Source organism: Martes martes, assembly GCF_963455335.1.
Source record: "Martes martes genome assembly, chromosome: 2".
NCBI classification, from domain to species: domain Eukaryota; kingdom Metazoa; phylum Chordata; class Mammalia; order Carnivora; family Mustelidae; genus Martes; species Martes martes.
In genome coordinates this window covers 177,123,765-177,150,307 of record NC_137889.1, presented here as the reverse complement: position 1 = coordinate 177,150,307, position 26,543 = coordinate 177,123,765, and the positions used below count along the sequence as shown (strand labels likewise).

Below are 26,543 nucleotides of genomic sequence, written 5' to 3'. Positions count from 1 at the left end.
ATAATGTTGGAAAAATCTAATTCTAATCAGATTTTTAAGAAGAGTTGAAAAAGTGCTTGGAGGCTTTAGTTGTTCTAAGAAGTAATTTATGATAAGCTTTGACTAAGCAGTTATATTTGAGAGAGCCCAGGGAAAATAACTTACTTTGTTTTTTCCAAACAATTTCATGAGTCAATAATCGTACAATTTAACAGTCAGTTGCCCAAATGAAAATATTCAAATACACTTCCTTTATAAAATGTATTATTTTCAAGTAATTTCAGTAATGTATTTTGTGGAGGTGGTAGTGAATGATTTTTCTTTAGGCATTTAGAGTTTTGACTTAATTTTCTAATAAAACACTGATGCAAACTTGAGGACAAAATTACTGAGTAATGATGTTCTATGACAATAAAATATTCAAAGAACCAAGAGACAAAATTCTTTTGGAACTAAAATGCAAATACTATAATAGAAAAATCCCCTGCGTATAGAGTCTTTTAGCTATATTCCTCTTCTATTTTGTTTCATTATATACTATCAGTCATACCTCTGCTTAAGCAACAAAAGCAAATGTTAGACTTTTCATTCAATCATGAAATAGGCTAATCTAATATTTTATAGTTATATAAAGGTGATTAGAATTTGTCTAAGAAAATATTAATGAAGACAGGGTCCCAAAGGAGAGGGGACAAGGCAAGGTGGAAAAGTGGGGGAAAAAGGCTCTTGAGATATTATCAAAATATGATAAACGACTATCAGGAGAGAAAGAGGGAAGGTGGGCATAAATTAAATGTATGGGCCTCAGGGGAATAATTCACATATACACAAGGTACCAATTGAGACTCCTGGACTTGGCCATTAGAATGTAAATTCTGGTTTTAGCTCCACCATTTCCCACTAGGGTGATTTCAGGAAAATCTTTGAGGCAGAGAGTTCTCATTTGTGAAAATGGAAATGACATTCTCCTTTCCAGCTTGTTTCAAGACCAAGAGAGAAAATTTGTGCCAAGTACATAGCACTTAAAATTTTAACTGAAAAGATAAAACAACAGATATTCTGAGAATTACAGTGATTCTAGTATTATTTATACTGGTTAAAGTTGTCTCAATTACAGTAAAGTCCTTGAATCCTTATGCATTATTAGATATGTTTTGGATTCCAGAGAGATCATTCATTCTTTTAATCAACAAATATTTCTTGAATGCCTGTTATGTGCCATACACAGTGCAACACGCTGGGTTTACAGTGGCGAATAGACTAGACATGAGTATCACCTATATGTAGTTTATACTCACTGCCAAGGCCTAGATTTATGGTATTAATCAAACCAAAACATCTTGTAGTCACAATAAGGAAAATACACTCAGAACTCCAAGGTTGAACAGAACAGTCTGCTGTTAGAACAGATCTCAATCAAGGGAAGAAAATTAGAGAGCCATGAGATTTCTCATCATAATACCATTAGACTATGGGGGAAATGTTTCCAAAATTATAAAGATAAATGTTCAATGTAGAATGTTATACTTAGCCAAGTAACCAGTCAAGTACGAAGGGATAATACTACTTAGATACTGTTCTTCTCCCCATTTTGCAGATGGGAAAGCTGGGGCACAGCAATTTTTAGGAACTCGCTGAACATCTTATTGCTGCTAAATGCTGAATCCAAGACTCAAGTCCATGTGTTTTATGCCCAGAGCCTGCATTCTTTCACACTTCTCAGATTACAAATGCAATATAAGTTACAGCAAATAACATGACTATGGATGAATGAGAAAAAAAGGAAAAGAGGGATGTTAGGAATAAGGAAAGGAAAGAACAGACAATGCCATTGGTAGAAGCATAGTAAGTATAAAAATCTACTGTGTACCTATCACATAATCTGGAATATTATGTGTAGTGCTAGATTAATTATTTTAGGAAAAACTTCAACAAAGTGGAACACTTGATCTAGAAAGAATATCATAGGTTAAAGAGTTAAACGGAATAATTTGGAATTCAGATGAGTTTTTTTTGAGGATTCAGATAGCAACTTATTTTTAAAGATGCTATATAAAATCATGGTTGAATTTATTACACATAGGTATAGCAAACAAACCATAAGCGAGTAGGGAAAGCTATGGGGAGGCAGATTTTCTTTCAACACTAAAGGCCTCTAACAAAATAATGGATGACTTATCACTAGACTTCTTCAAGCAGAAGCTTGTTAGACTTCTTGTACTCTGTGGGAGGCAGATGAAATTTATGTCTCTTTCTATTTTTAAATATCTCAGAATCTAATTCTATTTGTACTAAAATAGTTTAACCAACTGAAGCCTCATGTTTCAGGAAATAGTCTTAGCTATTAATTCACTCAGTAAACATTTATTGAGCATTAGCATTCGTTCAACAAATATTTACTCAGTGCCTACTGTGTGTTAAGCAGAGTTCTAACAACTGGAGATGCAGTGGTAAGTAAGACAGAATCCTTCCCTAATAGTGTTTGTATCCTGAATATAGGGCATATATATAAGAATATATGCTAGAAGCACAGGACAAAGAAGACAGAGTCCCTGTCCCCAGAGAACCTGAACTCTAGTAGTTTATGTTGGTGATAAAATGCTATATTTGCTATTCAGAATTCTAGAGGAGCTATAGTGGGGACATCAAGGTAGCCGGCATCAGTTGCAACTCTGGGGAAAGACTGAATGCTGTCAGCTGTCCTGGATCAGTATTAGTGAACGAGAGACAGAGAGACTGGAGAGAGAGAGAACGTTACTAGTCTGTGGCCAGCGGTAGAGTCTCACAGTTTAATAGGCCTTTTAAAATTGAAAACTGTATTCCTACATCTTCTGAGAGACCCTTTACTCTGGTCATCTAACCTGTGGCATTAAAATAGCAACATCCTGGGTGCCTGGGTGGCTCAGTTGGTTGGCTGTCTGCTTTTGGCTCCGGTCATGATCTTGGTGTCGCAGGGATCCAGTCGTACATGGGGCTCCCTGCTCAGTGGGGAGTCTGGTTCTCTCTCTGCCCTTCACTCCATGTTCTCTCTCTTGTATGTTCATTCTCTCTGAAATAAATAAATAAAATCTTAAAAAAATAAATAAAATAGCAACATCCTGTTGTAGCCTGTATTATTTAGTTTAATAGTGAACTTCCAAACTGTAGGAATCCATTTCCTCCTGGATAAAATGTATTTGAAGATTTAAAATTTCTCCTTATTTTTAGACAAATAAATTGAGTAACACAGAAGTAGAGATTGTGCTAGGCACTAAGGACAGAGAAGCACTCTAACCTGCAGCTACCTGGGCATTTCAGAAAGTCTATGATTGGAATATAGTTAATCTAATATAAATAGTTCAATATTGGTGAGATCAGGGTGTGATTTGGTTCCCCAGGTAGCTTTAAGACTGCTAGAATCAGATTCTGGACAAGTTAATATTTGAGTAGACTTCTAGGACTGTTACTTGTGGTTGCACAGTTTGTGACTTGCTTAACCACAGGGACATTATTCAACTCTCACTCATCCTAGATATGTATAATTATCAAAATAATCTTCCAACACATGAAGAAGAGTGTTTTGTGTAAAGATTGCCTTTTCCACAAAATAGCCATATTGACTAGAACAAAGTAACCATATTGGCTAGATTAAATTTAAGTGTTACTCAGACATGTATGTTCTATAAACTAATTTGTGGCTCTGTGCAGGTGGCTTATGAGTGTATGTTTGTGTCTGTCATTTCCTTAGTAAGAGTTCTTTTTGAAAAACCTTCAAGCTGTCACACCTGGAATGACTAGAAAGATAGTTTCGCTGTTTTTGTTCTATGCATTTGGATTCTCTTCTTTTTAAGTGAATGGGTCTGAAGGTATCCTTATATCAATGAAAATACTTTAATCTCTCATTTCGTGATCCCAAGACTTAGGAAAAAAAGTATATTTTTCTGCATTCAAAGGAACTAATTGCCATTTCCTTCTTCAATTTAATTTTAAGATCTTTTAATATGTGTTCTAATTTAATCAACCTCCACTTTGCAAAGTTTTTAGCCCACTTATAGAATTTATCTGATGCATAAGAGCATCAAAGGCTTAGAGAATATGAATGTCATGAAGAATTATATTGTTTCTAAGACTAATTTATGTTCTGTCAAGATCTATATATATAAATTGGAACAATAGAGAATTCAGTGTTTATTTTAATATACTTTCAACCCAGTCGTCATTTTTAATAGACTTAATGAAAATTATGGTTTATTTTCTCTTCTCTAAAAAAATCCGTGTTTTGTTTTTTTTTTTAAATTCTGGCAGGGCAAATTTTACCTAACAATTCCCTTTTTCATTAATTTCTGTAAACTCCCTATTGATTCTTGTACTTAGTTATAAAGATTTTAACCTCTAACATCTGAACTATGGGATTCAAATTAAAACTTCATTAACTCTATAAGCTAACTTGGGGAAAATATATTAACAATATTGTTTTATAGTCAAAATGTTTACTTTGCCTTTTTTTCTGTTTTTTTATTCTTCATTTTTTTGTTTTTTTCACATAAAACTTATACCTACCTTATTACGTTTCCTCTTAGTAATTGTATAAGCCATATTGTTATTATGAAAAAAAATTTTGTTTTTATTTATGAGGGGTTGGTGCTGGTATCAGAAAGGTACTTTGTTTTTTTTAATTAATTTTATATTAGATTACCTATAATAATGAATTCACCTATTAAGGCCAACAATTACAGTTTCTGGTTGTTTATTTCCTTGATTCACTGTAATTTTAGCTGCAAATAGCAAGATGAGATCTAATATTCTTTCCATTTATTCAATGAATATTTTTATTGGACACCTACTATGTGTTAGGCATTGGGCTATGTACCAATGATACTACACTGAAAATCTTAACCCTTGTCTTCAAAGAGCTTAGAGAAGGTCATAAATAAATAAGGTAGTTAATTAAGATACAATGTGATCAGTTTCATGGGAGAGGTAAGCCCTGGACATTTCGGAAACACAAAGTGGAACACATTTACTTAATATTCGGGGCTAGGCTCCCTTTTCCTTCCTCGAATTTCCTAAGTATTTGCCTCTATGTGTGTTAAGTGATGGATCCTGTATTCCACTGTGCTAAAAATAATAATCACCCAATTGAATGGACTATCATTTCACCTCTCTAAAACTCTGAAAGTTCAGATCTATAACCCTGTCATGCTTTTACTTCTTTTGCATCCCTACTAACTTTTATAAATAATAAAAATGATTCAGAGCTACAACTGTAGAAAGAAGCTCTGTACAAAAGAATTTGGCAGCTAGAAATTAAAGGAAAAAAGAAAACAAAATTCTCTTTTTTATTTTTTACTGTTTTTCTCATCTTTTAATTTCAGATCTAAAATCAATAGCTCTAACTATTCTTTAAAAGCTAGCTCCTGTAGGCTTTGGCATTAGGATATCTTCTACCCAGAAACATTCAAAGGGGTATGTTTCTCTTCTGGAACCTGTCGCTTGACTTATGTTTATAGAAATATATCTGATATTTATAAATAAATGCTAATCTGTTATGAGCAACAGCTCATAAATGAGGCCTGGCTTTGGAGTTTCATCTCCATCATTTAAACAGATTAATGGAAGAGTTTTCCCCAGGTGTCAGAACCAGGACATTTGCAGTCACCTCTATATGAACTATATAAAGGATGGCTATATAATTTATCTTCCAAATGAGGCCATTTTGTGAGTGAAAGAGGGTGCTAGTATTGTTCTAGGACAATAGGTGTAAACCAAAGCCATGCTGGGCAAACCCTGATGAATGTTAAGCTTTTTTATGAAAGATAGTTTATATTAATTGATTGACTTGCTATAGACTTACATGATTTTTCTCTAGCTATAAAGATGAATTCTCTTCATAATTATACAGTATAACATACCTTGTTTTACTTAGCCTGTGTTTGCTATTACTAATTAAAAACTTTTGCTTGTTTTATTAAGAACAGTAATACATGCATTCAAGTAATTTTTCACATACAATAACTTACATAAACAGATTGATTTGTGTCATGTCTTAAAATAGCTTAGGCAAAAAAAGACAAACCAACATTGGTGTAGGTGACTCAAAAATTTTCTTTAGTAAATAATTAGTGCTGTCAGTTAAAAAAAGAGAAGCAGAAAGAGAAGCAGAAGCAGAAACGTTGAAGAAGCAGATGCCAAGATGAGTTAGACGTGGAAGAGATTTTGGGGAGAAATGCGGTGTAAGATAAATAGGAGGAAGTGGAAGTAAGCTGAGATGGACCTCAGATAATAATGGTCTGACACCTCTCTGGTGATTGGGGGGAGGGAGGGCAGTTTGTGTCAGGGGAGTCTCAGACTCCTGGGCACTTCTAATAAAGTTTTGACCGGGCCAGTGAGAGTTGTCTAACAGGAGTTGTCCTTTAGAGAAGCCCCTAGTCCTGCAAGAATGGACAGGTACTAGGATTGCCTCTATGTTCAGTTATTGCTGAAAGCTGCTGGGGGAACCTTGGGTCTGGTGCCCATGCAGGTCTGGTCTGGAGAGTTCGCAGCTGGGATATCAGTCAACTCTGTTTCCAAGGAAGAACTGAGTAGCGAATTTTCAGGGTTGCCACTGTTGTTTTCTTAGCAGAGCATCAAACTCTGCTTCTCTCCATAAAAGGCTCTGTTTAATTATTTAATTTTATGATTAGAAATGTATTTCAGGGGCGCCTGGGTGGCTCAGTCATTAGGCATCTGCCTTTGGGCTCAGGTCATGATCCCTAGGTCCTAGGGTCCAAACCCTCATTGGGCTCTCTGCTCAGCGAGGAGTTGCTTCTCCTTCTCCCACTCCCCCTGCTTGTGTTCCCTCTTTCACTGTGTCTCTCTCTGTCCAATAAACAAATAAAATCTTAAAAAAAAAAAAGAAATGTATTTCAAAATACTATCTGATTTATAGGAAAAGGCAACTCATTTTTAGGTAGGCATTAATGACAAATTACCTCCTTTTCATGTATTTATATTATAAAATTCTACAAAAAGACCCTAGCACACTATTAACATATAGGCAAAATTCAATTTTCTGCAGCTCTGCTAGTGTAGAATTCTTAGTGTACTCATTATGTCACTTTTCCATTAAATCTTCAGCCATTTTACATGTAGGTTTTGGTAAAAACAAATTGTATGTTATTTTTCATATAACATTAAAATATGAAAATAATTTTCTATTTTTGTAGACTATTCACAAAGTCAGTTAAACAGATACATCCATAAATCATAGGGTTACATAATTATTTACTTAAACATACTCTTGGTATTTAAAATTTGTGCTATAGTAGGTAATACTGTGATAAACATCTTTGCATATGATGGGTTTTTTTTGTTTGTTTGTTTTTGTTTTAGAATTTTATTTATTTATTTGACAGAGATGGACACAGCAAGAGAGGGAACACAAGCAGGGGGAGTGGGAGAGGGAGAAGCAGGCTCCCCTTTGAGCAGGGAGCCAGATGCAGGACTCCAGGACTCGATCCCAGGACGCTGGGATCATGACCTGAGCCAAAGGCAGATGCTTAACGACTGAGCCACCCAGGCGCCCCGCGTATGATGGTTTTCTTTATCATTTGTTTAAATAGTTTTCTCCTTTATTAGAAAATAAGGTAATTTAGATCAGGAATACAACTTTGTCTTTGCATTTTCAGAAGGTAGCACATTTGTACTACATGATATTACCCCTATAAATGAATTAAAACATAGGATTGAAAGTTAAACACACATGTTATTAAGCCTTTTTCATCAGAGAATGTGTGTGTGATTCCCTGAAATTACTATTCTAACCTTCTGGAATTCAAGGATGGAGATTAGCATCCTATCCACGCACAATCCAAATGTACTAATTACCTACCGTAAGTGTTGCTGCATTCTTATGAATTAGAAAACTCACAGTCCAAGTCCAACCACCCTGGGTTTTTTATTAAAGATAAAATGAGATGATATTATGGAAACTCCCCTCCTCAAAAACAAAAACAAAAACAAAACAAAAAACGGGAGAGAGAGAAAACAGCCTTCAAATTAAGTTAATCTTCTCTGTTCTGTTATTTAATAGGGTATGTCCTGGAAACCCTATAAATCTATTTTTTCTCATCTGTAAAGTAGAAATACTAATATTTATTTCATGGGATTACTCTAGATTAAATGAAATAAAATGTGGAAAGAATGTAGCACACAATTCCTGAAACATGGTAAGAAATTAATGGTGCTGTATAAGCACTCAGCTATTGTTAGTAACAATAAAAAATATCAATCTTTAAAATAACAGTTACTAAAATTTTATATTCAGGGGTCTAAATGCATTTCCATTAATTGTAAAATTATATCTATTCAAGTTATTTAAAAGAAGTCCTTGAGCAGGAGTCAAGAAAGTCTCAGTGTTACATAAGAATCATACTTCTTTCCCCCAAATGGATGGTCACTCAATGTATATAAACATTATAAGAGTCCCCCAGCCTGTAAAAGACATTAAAACATCAGATAAACTACGTGAGGGGGTATAGATCAGTGGTAGAGCATTTGACTGCAGATAAACTATGTGAATTATTTTTTAAATTACAACAAGTACTTTTTCATCACCAAAATAATACCAATAAGATCTTAATGTAATTAATGAATATTCTGAAGGTAATTTAGAAAGCTTGGAGGGAAGATGCAGAAAAAATTAACTACAATGAAATTTCCTTTCTATTTTTGCCAAAAATGAGGACAGTTAGCTTTGTGGTAGCACTGAGATTCTCATCTTAACCTCTGAGCTAGCTGGGAAAAGGGGAGTATAAATCACAATGAGCATGTGCTTTTGGATTATCAGGATGTTGCTACTGTTAAAAAATAGAAAAAGCTTTTTATTTTTTTCCCTGGAAACTTCCATTTGACTACAATCATGTTTCAAAGAAAGATCACTGCTTATATGTGCACTGGCCTGCCTCTAACCACCAGATGTTTCATTCTATAAAACTGGGATTTAAAGCTAAATGGATGCTCTAAAATTTGGGCTGTTGCCAGTGTCTTAGCAATTCTAATTAGATAAGATAACTTTCCTGGAGGACATTCCAGCAGGGACTCTTTATACTTCAATATTTTCAGTGCTTTAGTTTATGAATGAATGCATGTATGTGTATGTATGCATTTTATTGTAGGAAATAAATTATTTTAAATAAATCTTATAACTATATTTCTATACTATATACTTTTTAAAGTTAAATATGGCAAGACAGTTAATATAAATAAGCTCTTCATTAAAAACCTGTTAACTTAATGTACCATAAGTGTTCATGCATGAATTTAAGTTGTGTACTGTGGTAGTACACTACCCTCGAATCTCAGTGGCTTATGACACTGAATGCTGATTTCTCATTCAGGCTACGTGTCCCTTGTGGGTCAACTGTGGCTCTGTCTATGTTTTCTTCACTCTGGGAGTGAAGTAATGGTGAAACCTTTATGTAGGCTGGTCTTTTAGCAGAAGCACAAGAATGATATGGTGAACTGTGCACTGCCATTAAACCTTCTGCTTAGTAGTGATGCATGTCACACATACTCCATTAGCCAAAGCAAATCACAGGGCCACACCTGAGCTCAATAGAACAGGGAAGTATAATCCTCCAGCAAGGAAGGAACATTTCAGGTCACATGACAAAGTCAGAAGTCAGTGGAGTGAAAAGTATAATTCTCTGACAAGAAGGAGAGAAGAAATATTGAGAATAATAGCCCACCCCACTATCTGTTGATAATAACTATCGATAGAATTACTATGGAGAAAAATGAGTAGCAAATACTTTAAAGGTGAAGATTTAATTTATAATATTAATTTGTACTCCTTAAGGATAAAAGGGTGGATTTGCAATACATGTATACACCAAATCATTCTGCTGTAAATCTTAAATTTATAGTATATGTCAATTATATCTCAATAAAACTGGAAATTTTTTCAAAGATTTATTTATTTATTTTAGAGAGAGAGAGAGAGAGAGATAGAGCGGACATGTGGGTGGAAGGAGGGGCAGAAGCAGAGGAAGAGAATCCTTAAGATACTCCCCTCTAAGCTGGGAGCCTGAAGCAGACTCAATTTCAGGACTCTGAGATCAGGACCTGAGCCACCCAGGCGCCCCTGGAAAAAAAATTAAAGAGAGATAAAGACAGTGAGGGCTGCATTAGCTAAGATGTTTTATGTACAAAGCAGAAGAAATCTAAAAGGATACTGTAGAAAAATCAACTCAAGATACTGAATCAAATTTGCATGTTTACTGCTAGAGGGAAGCTTATCTCTGAAACATATACAAATAACTCATATATTTTGGATTTACCTGACTTCACTAATGTAAGTGTTTAGTCTTTGGCCCCTTTTTCACTGGGGGACTGAGATGTACTAGAGTTGGTGTTCAGTCTAGGATGATCATACTCATTTGAAAATGACATTCTTTATGAGTAATAAAGAGAAAAGTAGTTTGTTACTTTTGATGAATTATAGATGAATATCTATATTGCTGCATTTTCTACCATGGTGAAGAATTAAGCTGAATCCATATGCTTGTTAAACACAACAGTATAGTGAGAAGCCTTAACTGGAGAGTTAGGACTTGATTCTCAGCTTTGCTAATAAGTGAGTTTGTGCATTGGCTAGTTCTCTACTGTCTTCAGTTTTTTTATTTATAAAATAAAGGCAATAGTATTACTTGATTTCTAAAGTCTCACTTCTAGTTATAAAACTTGATAGTCATGCCCTCTCCATAAATGTGGCAGGTCAGTCACCCATTCATGATTTGATGACAAGACAATCTCTGACAAATTCTTGGAATGTGATACCTGGGTTCTTCTGAATTGAAAGGAAGAATCATAGATGTGTTCAATGCTTTTTCCTTTATTCTTCTTTTTTACACATGCATTTTTAAATATCTCACCAGTTATTACAAATTTTCTTCTATTTATTTACCTTTTATTTTTGTATTTTTTGGTATGGTGGTTTAGAGTTACCACATACAGTTGTGCAGAGTGTGTACTGTACAAATCTATGACTGCCATTCACATTTTCAGTGACTAATCTCTACAGCCTTTAATAACAGCTGTGGTGGCCAAGATTTAAATTATTATTTCAATATTATGTGTTTCATTTCTTGTACTTAATTCTTAATTTTTGAGTATTATTATATCAGAATGGTTCATAGGAGGAAAGCATTAGCCTTACTGAATGTTAAATATTATTAACACTTTTTCCCATCTTACTATTTCCTAACAGAATTATAGGGATTATGATTATCTAATACTGTGTTTTTCAGTACAGAATTTGGTTGAACTTTCTATCACCCAATTTTTTTTAAATTACTTAGTGTTGATAAAGTGGATGACGAAGATGATGAGGATTTAACAGTGAACAAAACCTGGGTCTTGGCACCAAGGATTCATGAAGGAGATATAACACAAATTCTCAACTCATTGCTTCAAGGCTATGACAATAAACTTCGCCCAGATATAGGAGGTAAGTTTGAGTTATGTTGGGATTTTGGTGACCTTATTTTGGTGGAAACCTACTTTACTTACTTTAATCATACAGTTCATATTCCTTGAGTATCTGATGTATGTCAGAGACTGCTAGGTTGATAATTATTTAATTGTCACTGTTGAGAAATTCAGTCTGATGTGGGTAGAAAGGCATACAAATATTTCTGATGTTATTATTTTACAACTACTACAATAAATAAGCCAAGTTTTGATAAAACTGCCTGAAAAGCTGAGTGGTATTTAATAAAAAAGAATATTTAAAAGGTAAATTGAGTTCTAATTTTGTGCAAATGCAGCACTGTTTTAATTAATTATAAACCTATAATAGTGTAGGTAATCCTACTTTTTTTTCTTAGTTATTTGCATTTGTGTATAGGTTTTATAATAATTAACTTCTAAGTCCCCCTAATGATATTAAAAACAAACAAAAATTATAAACCAGCCAACATTTTCATTGGGAATGCATTAAATCTATGGTCAATATGGGGAAATTGAAATCATTACCATATTGAATTTTTACTATACTAAATTCATATTCAAATTCATCATGTATTTCTTTATTTATACATTTATTTTTATTGTTTCCTGTGAAGAAGTATTGAATATATTTTACTAGATTTAATTCTATATATTTGGAATTTGTGTTGCAAGTGTAAACAGATTTTTAAAATTTTATTTTCTAATTTTATATTAGCAATATATAGAAAGGTTATTTTGCATATTTATTTTGTCTACAGGAAACTTGTGAAATTTCTTTCTCACTTTTAATGGTTTATTGTTATATTCTGCTAGATTTTCTACGAAGATAGTAACTTACAAATAATGACTACATTGCAAATAGTGTCTCTTTGTAAATAATGAATATTTTATTTTATTTCCAAAATTATACTTTTTTCATGTCATGTTGCATTGGCTAAGACTGGAGTAAATTTGAATAGTTTTGGGTTTTCCCAATATCAGGGAGAGCAATTCATATTTTACTATTAGGTATGATTGTTATAGGCTTTTTTTTTTTAAGACAATCTTTGTAAATCCTTTCTCTTCTTATTTTGCTGGAGTTCTTTTTTCCTCCTTAATGTTTCAAATAATTTCTGTACATCTGTCGAAATAATCATATCAATTGTACATTGCCCCGTATTCTACTTACCATTTTTTAACTGTCTGATTTTTAAATCTCAAACCAAATTTTTCATTTATGTAATAAATGGCATTTGGTTGTGATACAGTAACCTTAAAAAATATCACTAGATTCAGTTTGATAATGTTTTGTTTTGGAATTTTACATCTATGTTGATGAAGGACATTAGAGATTTATTTAACTTCCTGTAATATGTCTTTCAGTGTTGGAACCAAGATCATGCTCGCTTCTACAAATGAATTCTGTTTTCCCTCACTTTTCATCTTTGAAAGAGTTTGTCTAAAATGGATGCTATTTCTTAAATATTTGGAGAATTATATGAAGTCATGCTGGCCTAGAGTTTAATTTGGGGAAGAATTTTTAACAATTCAATTACTTTAATAGTTTTGTAAACTGAACCTCTTAAGGAATATAAATTTTCAAATTTGCTAGTTTTAAATTGTTTCATAATAACTTTTGTGATATTTTTAATGTTTTTAGTATCTGAAATCTTTATCATTTCTGATATTAGTAATCTGTTCTTTCATTTATTAATCAATCTTGAAAGACTTTCTCAATTCTATTAGTGTTATCATAAATTCAAAATTTGGCTTTGTCAATTTTTTCTGTTGAAAAACTTTCTTCTTTCTTTTTTTTAAAGATTTATTTGAGAGAGAGAGAGAAAGAGAGAGTGAGCGCATGCATGGGGGCAGGGTAGAGGAAGGGAGAGAGAGAATCCACTAGCAAACTACCAAACATGGGAGCCCAGCAGGGACGCTCAATCCCAAGACCCTGGGGTCATGACCTGAGTGGAAACCAAGAGTTGGCCACTTAACTGACTGAGCTGCCTGAGGGCCCTGAAAAATCTTCTTAAATTTCATTGTTTTACAACATTTGGCTTATTACACTAATCTAATTTCTTCATATGCAATGTGCTGTTTTCTTAGATTGTTTTAATTATTTAATTTTAAAGTAACACTTAGCCTTAATAAAATGGTATCCATACATGGAATTTCCACAAACCCTTTAACCATAATGTTAACATTTTATATAATGATAGAAATCCTAAACTAAATCAAGAAAATAATATCAAGAATACCATCAACTATTCTAGAAACATTATTCAAAATATGGCAGGCACCTCACTAATGTCTTCTTATCCGTTTCAGAATTCCAACAAAGATCACACAATATAGTTTGTTCTCATGTCTTTTTATTTTCCTCCAATCTGATATAATTTCTATTTTTCTGTATGTTTCATAAACTTGATAACTTTAAAGAGTACTGGCCAGTGGAATGTCTGTCAGTTTGTTTGGTATTTTCATTATTCCCCTGAGTTGATACGTTTTTGTTAAGGATAACACAGAATTGATGGTGTGCCCTTTCGGTGTGTTGTATTAGGAGGTACGTGATGTTAGCATATCTTATTACCAGTGGTATTAATTTTAACACTTGGTTAATGTGGTTTCATGTAGGTTTATCCACTGTAAAGTTATTATTTTTCCCCTTCTAGATTAGTACGTATGTTGTGAGGAGATATAGTCAGGAGGATAATCAACTATGTAAAAATTTCTCAGCCTATGTTTGTCCATTAAGCTAGTATCCATCAATGATTATTATCTGTAACAGTATTTATTACTGTGTTGTTTGCCTAATGGTGACTCACTATTATCATCACTCCTTCTATGCATAATATTTGTAATTGTACTATAAGGAAGAGCTGTGTTTATCCTCCATTTATTTATCTATTCATTTATACTCAGTATAGACTTATAAATATGTTTTACTTTATAGCCTATAACCCATTACTATCATTATTTTGTTGCTCAAAATAAATTTGGCACTGAAACTTCCAATAGTTTGGCTTCTGTGTCCCTCCATATGTTTCCATCATTTTCTGATCACATCCTTACTTTTTAGTCCATAAGGTATTCCCGGCTCATCTTGATCCAAAAAGTAAAATTCAGCATTTCTCCAAGGTATTTAGAAATCAAGATCAGGGCAGTAGGTATATTCATTAATATTGGGTGTTAGTGCTTCTTAACCATTTCAGTGAGGAGAAGGAGAAAATATATGTACTACAAACACATTCACTGTTATCTATATTTCTATCTCTATCCCTTTTTACATGTATTGTAAATCATGAGTTCATACTGACAGCTCTGCTTCTGAACTAAACACCATGGGGTTCATTCTACTGTTTCCTATTTCCTTATTTGTAATTCCTTTTGTCAATAGTGAGACACCTGGCTCTGATTTATCCAAAGTTTATTTTCTTCTTTTTTCAATCCCAGTAAATATAAAATGTAGTTCTAAAATTTTAACATGTCACTTGACAATGAAAATAAATTAACTGGAATAAAATACTTAAGTACAATTATTTTCATCTTCAGTATTACAGAATATAATTAAAATATTATTCAACAAACTTAAGTTTTTATCTTTCCTATTTCCTTCAAAGGTTATTTTATTCATTTTTAATACAGTTTGGCTCAAGTATTACTGGTTATATTCCACTTTGAGAGGAATTCATCCATGTCTACTTTTAGTACTTGCATGGTTTTATTTGTTTATATTTAATTCCCTAATCCATTTGGAGTTACTCTATGGTATGAAGTATGAATCTAATTTTTATCTTTACCAAGTGGCTTTTCTGTTGGCTAAGCATCATTTATGAAAGAAATCAATCTTAGCTCCTGTTATTTGAGACACCCACTTTCTCATATATTACATTTTCTTATGAATTTTGATTATTCCTGATCTTTCTGTTCCATTCTCTCATCTGTTTTTCTACTTGTCACTACACTATATTAATAGCAGAGCTTAAACAGTACATTGAGGCTAAAACATTTTGTATTAATGTCTTGTAAGACTAGTTCCACCTCGTGGTTTCATTTTGTTTTGTTTTTTCCTTTCAGTTTTTCTGTTTTGTTGTTGTTGTTTGTTTGTTTTGTTTTCTTGTTCTTTGGGTTTTGGGTTTTGGGGTTTTTGTTTGTTTGTTTGTTTTGTTTTGTTTTGTTTTGTTTTGTTTTTTTGAGATGGAGAGAGGGAATGAGAGGAGCAGAGAGAGGGAGAGAAAGAATCTTAAGCGGCTTGACACCCAGGGCTGAGCCCCACATGGGGCTCCATCTCACAACCCTGAGATCATCACCTGAGCCAAAATCAAGAGTCAGATGCTTAACTGACTGAACCACCCAGGAACCCTAATTTTACATTTTTTCATAAAATATATGGGCTTTATTATCAATAAATTTAGCTTCATATAACCCCCCCACAAAACTTGTTTGTATGTTTATTGGGATTGTGTTAAATTTGTAAATTAACTCTGGGAGAGTCAAAATCTTCATAACATTGTTCACTGAATATGGGAACATGTCTTTGCAATTCTTCATATTTATTTTGTATGTTTCAGGAATATCTTAAAGATTTACTCATACAGGTTTTTCACATTTTTAAAATTGAGTCCTAAGTATTTAATTTTTTCCCTTCTGTAAAGGGTGGTTTCTCAACTATGTCCTCTACTGGTTATTAGCTTTGTGTATCAATCTTATTGATTTATGAACACTTATTTTATACCTTACTGCCCTCCTGCTTACTGACCTTTTATGATTTAAGCATTATCTGACTTTTTGAAATATGCTATCAAGATAATAGATAGATAATTTTATTTTTTTCTTTACCTATTCATATGCAAATATTTGATGTCTCTTATCTAATACATTTATTAATATCTCTAGTATAATATTGAGTAATGGTGGAGATTGTGAGTAACTTTACCTTTTTCTAGATCTTAATGGAAATGACTAATGATTTGTCCTACAAAGATTTACATTAAGAAATCTTCCCTCAACTTTCTTGATTTTGTTTTTATATTTTTAATTTTTATTTATTTATTTTTTTGAGTAAAATCTTTTAAAAAATATATTATTTATTTATTTGAGAGAGAGAGAGAGAGAGAGCACACAGGCAGAGGGAGAGGCAGGGGCAGAAGGAGAAGCAGACTCCTCACTGAGCAGGCAGTCTGATGCCTGGCTTGATCCCAGACCCTGAGATCATGATCAAGCCTAAGGCAGCCACTTAATAGACTTAGCCACACAGGTGCCCCTTGATTTTGTTTTTAAATCAGGAAATTGGTATTAAAATTTGTCAAAGGCATTTTTAGCATTTCTGAAAATAATTATGAATTTTTTCCTTCTTACATCTATTAATATGGTATATTACATTAATTGAAACAATTTGCATCCTGGAGTGAAGCCTTCCTGACCATGATGTAGTATATACTTAATGAGGTGTTGTATTTTGTTTGCTAATGTACTATTTAGTATTTTGCATTGGTAATCATGAATGATATTCATGTTTCATTTTATATTTGAGTACTCTCTTCTTCTTTCTTAGATATTCTTCTAAAAATTGTTTCATGATAGGGAGTTTTCATTTATTCTCAAAGGTCTAGCAATTTATTTAACTTTATTGACAGCTGGTCTTTGGAGATTTGAAAGAATTCCATTGTAAAATCATCCAGGTCTCTTGTTTTTTTTGGAAATAATCACCTTGTTTTCCTATGGAAATTGTTCTTTTCATACTTTACACTCTGTCAAGATGAATTTTGGTAATCTGTATTTCCTTAAGAAAAATGTCCCTTTTATCTATGTTTTCAAGTTTATTTGCAAAGCAGTCTTCAAAGAGTCTCTTAGGATTTTAAAAAAGTTTCTTCTGCTTCAAACTTTACTTCTGCTTTTGTAATTTTTTTTTTTTTAAGATTTTGTTTATTTATTTGACAGACAGAGATCACAAGTAGGCAGAGAGGCAGGCAGAGATAGGAGGAAGCAGGCTCCCCACTGAGCAGAGAGTGATTGGGATCATGACCTGAGCCTAAGGCAGAGGATTTAACCCACTGAGCCACCCAGGTCCCCCCACTTTTGTAATTTCTTTATATGTTGTATTATTAACCCTTTTTTTGGCCAAGAAAATTAAAATAGTGTTTTCCTCTACTTTGTTAATGTCTCCCAAAGCCCAGGATCCCATTTCTTAATGAGTTCTACCATTTTTTTATTAACTTCCTTGTAATTTCTATCTTGTCTTTATTATAACCTTCATTGTATTTTATTCTGTTTTACTTCTTTCTTGTTTTTCTAGTTTTTGACCTGGGAATTTAATGATTTCTTCTCATTCTAAATTTTTATCATGTTCTTATCCATTTTCCTTGCTTCTTTTGTAGATTTTGCCTCAGAAAAGTAGCTGCTTTGTTATTTAGTTTAGAAATATCTTGGTTAATATCTTCATAATTACTTGTGGCTAACCATTAAAAAGGAGACCTTAATTGTCACACTTAAAGCTTTTTGACTTAAATCATGTATCATTGGAAGTATCATTTCCTGCTGCTGCTTATTGTTTCTATTTGTCTGGTATCTTTTTGCCTTCCCCATTAATTTTTGCTTTCATGAATCGCTTCATTTTAGCTGTGCTTCCTGTATGCAGCATATCATTAGGTCTTGCTTTGTGAGGTAAAATGAAAAGATCTTTTTCTTTTCATAGATAAATTAATTCCATTTCATTTGTGGATATGACTGATAGGTTTGTTCTCAACGCTTCCATAATATTTTAGTTATATTTGCTCTGTTTCTGCATGAGATGTGGATTATTTGAATTTCATTTCATAATACTTTTAGTTTAGTATTTTGAAAGTTTTATGTTTTTGTTCTAGTTTTCCTTCATATTTTTAACTTTCCCATTGGCATTAGTCCCTGGTTTGTCTGGTTTTTTTTTTAACCTTTTGCTCTTTTGATTATCAGTTGTCATTGGTATCCCACCTACTGTGCACAGAGCAGTGAGCTTTTTCTATTTTTTCCCTCTCCTTTGCTGTATTATTTTTAGTGAACATATTTTCTGCTTTACAGGAATTATAACAGTTGTAAATTAGTTTCAGTCTCTTGTTTCAATCTTTGTTTTAGTATTTAATCTGCCTTGACATATGTCAAAATACTCACCATTGGTCTTTTTTCTGAAGTTTTTCCAGTCCTGTCTTAAACTAGTAGCTTTTTCAAGAAGTTTCTATATCTCAAAAACTTTTTTCCACTGACTTGATGCTTGTAGGACAGATTGGCTGCATATGGCTTATGCTTTCTTTCACCGTTTTCCTTTTATCAGGCTATTTCAAAGTTCTTTGCTTGCGTATCGTTTTTGAAAAATCTGATGCCAATCCAATTCTTTTGCCCTCATAATTTATTTCATCTTTTCATTCCTGGAGGCCTTTTGAATATTTTTTTCAGTTGAATATTTATACTATATTAATAATACACTAATTTTCTCAGAGTTGTTCTTTTTGAGTAACTTTTATTCTAGGTAACTGATGTGTCTTTTAAAAGTGCAATTTCTTTCTCCCTCCCTCCATCCTTCCCTCCCTCCTTCTTTGCTCCCTCCTCCCTCCTTCCTTCCTCCCTCCCTCTCTTTCTTTCTTTCTGTCCTTCCTTCCTTCCTTCCTTCCTTTCTTTCCTTCCTTCCTTTCTTTCTTTCCCTTCCCTCTCCCTCTCCTCCCTCTCTCTCCCCTTCCTTCCCTCTCCCCTTCCTTCCTTCCTTCCTTCTTTCCAATCTAGTATTGAATTTGGGTTCTCTTCCATTTGCTTTAGTTTTCTTTTGCATGGGTTTCAGTTACATGTAAGCTAATCCATCATAATCTGCCTCCCTTCTGTTTGCCACTTTTTCTCTGAGTTCTCTCTTTATCTCACTTACATTCTCTTGATTTTCCCCCTTGCCTATTATTTGGTTTTTTAGTGTAATTATTCTTTTTTTGTTATTGTTTTAGCTTGTTTTTTTTGTTTGTTTTCCTAATTCTTTTTTTAATTAACATATAACGTATTATTTGCTTCTGTGAATCATCAGTCTTACACAATTTACAGTACTCACCATAGCACATAATCTCCACAATGTCCATAACCCAGCTACTTTATCCCTCCCCCCTCCCCCCTCAGCAACTCAGTTTGTTTCCTGAGATTAAGAGTCTCTTATGGTTTGTCTCCCTCCCTGGTCCTATCTTATTTCATTTTTCCCCCCTCTCTTCTGCCCATGACCCCCACCCTGCCTCTCAAATTCCTTATATCAGAGAGATTATATGATAGTCTTTCTCTGATTGACTTATTTCACTTAGTATAATACCCTCCAGTTCCATACACATCCTTGCAAATGGCAAGATTTCATTTTTAATGGCTGCATAGTATTCTATTGCTTATATTTAGATCCCATTGTCCTTTCTAACTTTCTTTCTCACCCTCCCTCCCCCACCAGATATAGGAGCAGGAGCAGGTGACTAAGTCTGCTACCTAAAGACATGTTTGACTATAGAATGAGAGGCCCATCTTCTATTTTTCTAAGAGGACATTTTCAAAAAAGAAAAAAAATATGTGTGTGTATATATGTATATATATATGTATATGTATATATATGTATACATATATATGTATATATATATTTAATTAAATATATGTATAATTGCATTATATTATATTAAATAGATAATAAAATAATAATAATATATATATATAAATATATATATATATATTTTTCTAAGAGGACATTTTAAAAAAAGAAAAAAATATATGTGTATATATATATTTAATTAAATATATGTATAAATTGCATTATATTATATTAAAATAGATAATAAAATATATATATTAAAATTCTCTTATGTATGTGTATTGAATACTTGATATTGGTTATTGGCTACTGACTACGTGAAATATGGTTAGTATGTCTAATAGAACACATTTTTACTTTAATTTCTATTTAAATTTAAGTAGACATATGCATAGTATATACTATATATATATATATGTATACACACACACACACACACATAGTATACATATCCATATATACATACATGCTACTATGCATGGATATATATACTATAGTATATATATAGTATATATAGTATAGTATATATATACTATAGTATATATATATACTATAGTATATATATCCATGCATAGTAGCATGGTTAAGTAATAAATTACTTAACTGTTGAAGAGCTCTTTGGAGGCATTTTTTTTCCTATCCAGAATTTGTGTTAGTATGGTTTCAGGCTTTGTGTGTTAGAATCTATTGGCTAAAATATTATATTGCACTTAAGAACTTATTTATCCATATGTACCTTTTCATCCATATGTATCCAAATATCTATGTGTCCATATGTAACCTGCAGAAGGAGATGGTGAGTGTTAATTGACATTTCCTTGTTAACAAGATCTGGGAAAAAGTATCTGGACCCAAAGGTGGTATATTTAGGTTGAGAAACCTTGCTGTCTATTCTAGGGCAAGAAAAACATATTGGTTATGGTTCTTTCAAAGACTCTATGTTATAATGGTAATATAGAAATCAGTGGGGCTATTTCTTTCTTCTTCTTTTTTTTTAATGCCTATTCTGTTACAGTAGAAAAGACTGTTAAACTTACATTCTAGGATTAGAGATTTTAATTGACCTGAGTTAATTTTTAATTACACTTAATTAATTAATCTGAATTAATATACAAAAGTGACCCAGAAGCTACATAATCTGCTAAAGATATCTTAGAGTAATTTGAATATGTCATCTAAGAAAGCATGGTTAAACATAATTATGAAGAAAGTATTTTTAAAATCTGTTTTATCTTATATCTTCTTATTAAAAACTGATTACCTATTTCTATAGTTTGTCTTCAATTTTGCCCTAGCTATGTGGAAGTTGAGTGTGGAAACTTCATTGATCTTACTGCTTTCCTCTTTTTAAATTCTTTTTTGATTCTTCTTACTGTTCTCTGCATTTTCTTTAAGTTGTTCATAATGTCCATTCTCTCTTATATTCACTCCCTCCCACAGAGAGTTTATCTTATATTCTGTTGAGATACTTAAAGCAAAGTGCTTAGAATCACAATGCAGAAAGAGACCTTGCAAAAATAATCCAGTGTCCTCTCTACCTGCTTTCCATCTCTCAAAAATGTGATTTGTTATGGTAATACTTTTTTCCCATCATTGTTTATCACAAAAAAGGAGATCTTTCATCTCCGTGTGTGTTGAAGAATTAAACATAACCTCTGCCCTCATCCTAAAGATCATTTAATGAGCCTGGAATAACAATTTCTTTTCAGTGTCCTTTTTTATTTTTGAATGAAATCTGATGTTTTCTTTTAAAAATATCATTAAAATCCTCCAATTGAACAAACTTTGTATTGAGAAAATTATAGAGCTAAGAAAATGTACTCACTCTACCAAGAAGCCTGTATTTAAGTGATTTCAGCCACAAGTATTGTTCATAGGATGAATCAATAAAAGTGGTAATGAGTCATTATTAAGGAACAATGACAGTTTTCTGTTGTTTTCCTCTTTAGTATATATTTTGAAGCATACAATCACTAGCTGGTGTTTTAAAATTAATTTGACATATTTTAGTTCGCTTTCAGGCTTATTCTTCCTTGCGTTTTGGGGCTGAAGTTTAAAGAACTAGATGAAATACCAGCAGTCCCAAGTTAAAAAATGGAGTACATAATAATTAAGGAAATAGTTATAGTTTACAGATATATATTATTAAGTTATTTATTGAATATCTTCATCAACAGCAATGTTCTACATTGGACTCACTAATGTGATTCTTCTTTTATCCTATCCCAGATGAACTTGATTTCTGTTGTCCATGAAATATTTCAATGTGGCTCATGTCCTAATGCAAGAGTTTATATTTTCCTAATATTATATATTTGTCTCATGGTTGGTTAAGGAAATATTGGTATTAGGAAACCAGGATAGACGACTCATATCTAAAACTTTCTATACTATAAATGTGAAAAGTATGACCTATAAATAAAAATGCCCCCAGGTATCATTTATTTATCTGCATAGACAGTATTCAACCCTTACTATCATGCAATTAAGAGGTGTTCAATGTTTGTTGATTTATCAGATGAACTGAAAAAAATCTAATTAAATAAGTCTGGTACTTTGCACTTAATTGCTTCTAACTGGCAATAAATATACTTACAAATGGAACTAATAAACCTATTTTTTTATTAATTAGCTTTCATAAAATCCATTCTATAAATCTAGCTAAAACTAGCATAATTATCTGATACTTATAGGCTTCAATCCATAATCAAAAATAAGTGGCAATTAAAGGAAGTTATCTCAGAAGTCATCAGCCTAAGTTAAATTATAAAGCCTGCTATAAATCATATGACATACTTTTATTTAAGAAATCTAATTGTTGTCTAGAAGATTGAATTACATTGTCATGTATTGTATAGGTCTAGAGACCTATACTTTTGCATACCAAAGCTATTTTTAACAAATCTTATTTACTTTTCTAACTAAACAACATATATATACCACGTAATAAAATCTTTACTCGAAGAAAACCAAACTATGCAAATATTTTAATGTTTCTCTAAGTGTAGTTTGTTTTATAATTGCAAAAGGATATATATATTTATAATATATTATATATTGTATAATTATATACTTTTTTAAAAAAATACCTCAACTTTTCCATTGAATTCTTGCCAGCATGGGTAATCTGCCAGATTGGAAGTTTCCAAGACAGGGGACTTGGGGCTGAATAGAGACTCTGACAGGCAGGCTTAGCTATGTGTTAGAGGGGGAAGTGTGTCCTTCCAGGTCAAATATAGTGTCTGAATTTTAAGAATGATAAATATTAGTTCAGAAATAAGAAATCAGGGACGCCTGGGTGGCTCAGTTGGTTAAGCCACTGCCTTCCGCTCGGGTCATGATCCCAGAGTCCTGGGATCGAGTCCTGAATCGGGCTCCTTGCTCTGCAGGGAGCCTGCTTCTCTCACTGCCTCTGCCTGCCTCTCTGCCTGCTTGTGTGTACTCTCTCTTTCTCTCTCTCTGGCAAATAAATAAAATCTTGAAAAAAAAAAAGAAATAAGAGATCAGATACAATTTATAAAGGAGAACTGAGTAAGTGTTACTAAACATGCCTCTTTATTATAGAAACTTTCAATCTACAAGGAGGCTTATCTGCTTTTTTTTGTTTGCATCATCTCTAAATAAATCTCTGTGAGATATGATTGCTTTTTTTCATGAAATGGTTTTCTTTTTCTTGTCAACATTGTGAACCCTTTACATTCACTCTTTAATAAGTATTTGCTAAGTTAATAAATGAACCCTTTATATTCTATTTGTTGGGACAGGGAAATAAAACAAACTTATGAAAATATTTTTCATGGTAAACAAAAATATCATCATCTAATATGGTGGTATTACAGGTATTCATAAATTGTGTCATTTGATAAACATTTAAAAGGCTGATCTGCATTACACATTTTGACAGACTATAAACATACTGATATACAGTATATACCATTTAAGATGAACTGGTTAAACACAAATGGTTATATACACAACACAATAGATGAAATTCATAGAAATATCTATACAATATACTCTGTGAAATTTAAATAAAAATGCACCTAAGTTTGGAGCCAACATAAACCACCTGAAGGAATGTTGTTAACAGGGGAGAAAGAAGTACGAAAAAATACTTATGAAGCTCCTCATGAAAATCAGAATCAGACTTAAAGGTAAATGCTTTACAGACATTATCTGCTTTAATCCTCATAATCATGCTTCGAGTCCCATTGTGTGTTAGAACATGCTTATACTGGCTCACGATAGCTACTTATTAGATACTATCCCAAGTCTGCATTCAGTGACTTCACATTTGTATCCTTAAACCAGCCATTGTGGGGATATTTACCCATGGGTATTGGCAAAAGCTACAAATCAGGGCTTCCCCCTGATCCATTATGGAAGCAAGGCTGTTGAACAATTACAAGCACACAACTGATAGGCATTAAGTAGAATTGCATAATATTTAGATACTAATATTCATTCAAATTCTAAAATCCTAGCATATTGCAGAGAGCAAATTATCTAGCAAATTAATTATTAAATTAATTTCCTTAATTTTAATAAAGGATTAGATATTTATAACATTTTTAGGTTGTACACTAAAATGTTTTTAGGGATGCCTGTGTGACTCAGTTGGCTAAGCATCCAACTCTTAATTTCAGCTCAGGTCATGATCTTACGGTCCTGGTATTGAGCCCCAAGTCAGGCTCCACACTTAGCATGGAGTCTGCTTGGAATTCTTCCTCTCCCTCTGCCCCTCCCCTTGCTCATGCTTATTCTTTCTCCCTCTAAAATAAAAAAAAAAATCTTTAAAAAATGTTTTTAGTTAAAAATGTTGACTTTTACATACATAATTGACTTGTGAACTGAAATGTTCAAAAGACTTTTGTGTTTTTGTAATGGGTGATGTTTCTTCATTTCCTAATAAAGAATATTTTATTATTTGAATGGTAAATGTTATTTATGAAGATTTATTTAAAGCTAAGATTTACTTAACACAACCTCTGATCTTATCTTTGACCATTCTTTATGTTGGTATTTTGCAGTGAGGCCCACTGTAATTGAAACTGATGTTTATGTAAACAGCATTGGACCAGTTGATCCCATAAATATGGTGAGTGATGAATATTAAAAATAATTGTCTGCCATGGAGTTCTTGAATATATACCCCCAGTAATAGAATGAATATATGAGAAATTCTGATAACTTCTCCTGAAAGAATTCAGGGCAACTCTGAAATGACTATATGCCATGTTCAAGGACTAGTGCTAATTTATCCCTTATCTAGGAAAGTGTAGCCTTTTACTCCAGTGAGCTGTGTAGGTAGGAACTATGTTAAAGCATGAAAAATTATCACCTTATCCATCAAGAGGAGATCCCTGAAGAAATCTGGAAAGAGATAACTAGAAGGACTGTGGGGAAAATGGAGAAGGGAAAGGACTTACTGGAAGAGCCGGGGGCATGCACAAGGTCCTGTAGGAATGCAACAACCTGATTAGATCAGGGGAACTTCCAGGAGTTTGATAACACTGGAACATAAAGTACAAGTAAGGAAGTGAGGCTGACAGAATGCTTTCGGTCCTTATTAAGGAGGGTCTTCTTAGCCATAATAGGAAGTGCGGGTTGTATGAACTGTATCCCCTTAAATCAGAGAAATGATGGAAACTTTTTATCAGGAAGATATCATAGGTGAATTTATATTTTTAACAGATCACCCTTCTAACCGTGTAGAAGATAGACAAGACCATTAAGAGGGTTAGAGACACCAGTTAAGAGGTCCTATAGTCTGGGCAATGGATCTTCTATTCTGAGGTAATCCCAAATTCATAGTCTGAGATACTAGAGTTTAGGGCTTCAACATATGAATTTTAGGGGGATTCTGTTCAGCCCAAAACACCATCCAAAGATAATTCTTAAAACTTTGCTGATTTTCTCTCTTACCTCATTTATTCATTAGTACAACAGTGAAATCATCCCTTTTTCATAGGCCTTAAGCTCTTTTTTATCTGAATAGCCATCATGCCTAACAACTGGCTGTGTGTGCTGATTCCCACAGTATTACTGTCAGCCCGCATTTTTTACTTTTACTTAATATTATGGTCACATGATTGTCATTAATTTTCACAGCTGCCTCATCAACTACTGTCCTGATGGCATTTTGGCCACAGCACAACTGACATCTTTGTCTCCTTGTTGCAAATGAGTATGAATTGGCTGTGGACATAAGTTGAATTTGAGAATCAGAACTGAGGAGCTCTCAGGAGAAAGTTAGAGCTGCAGCAAATATTTGTTAGAAACTAGCTAAACCTCTTAGAGATGGGAACAACAGTCTTACAGTAAAGAAAGAAAAAAAGGAATAAACATCAGACCTTAAGGAACACATACATTTAAGGACCTGAAAGATGAATCTGAAGTGATAGAAGAATCAGCAAGGTTCTCAAGAAAATGGAGGTAAAACAGTGGCAAAGAAACCAAGGGAAAGGAAAGTTCCCATACATTTTTGAGTATTTGCTCTGCCCCAATTGAATTCCTAAACAAATTGCTGACTTTTTTCTTTTTT

The 26,543-nt window shown here is 32.9% G+C and overlaps 1 protein-coding gene across 2 annotated transcripts in view; it reads left to right on the top strand.

Annotated features, from left to right (window-relative positions):
• The window catches only part of GABRG1 (gamma-aminobutyric acid type A receptor subunit gamma1), a gene marked incomplete at both ends in the record, with an annotated part of 68,307 nt that overhangs the window by 2,861 nt on the left and 38,903 nt on the right, over positions 1-26,543 (top strand). For both annotated transcript variants that reach the window (XM_080796820.1, XM_080796821.1), the window contains 2 exons: positions 11,298-11,446; positions 25,030-25,097. In XM_080796820.1, coding sequence (XP_080652946.1) covers positions 11,298-11,446; positions 25,030-25,097 — 217 coding nt within the window. The remainder of the gene's footprint in view (positions 1-11,297; positions 11,447-25,029; positions 25,098-26,543) is intronic.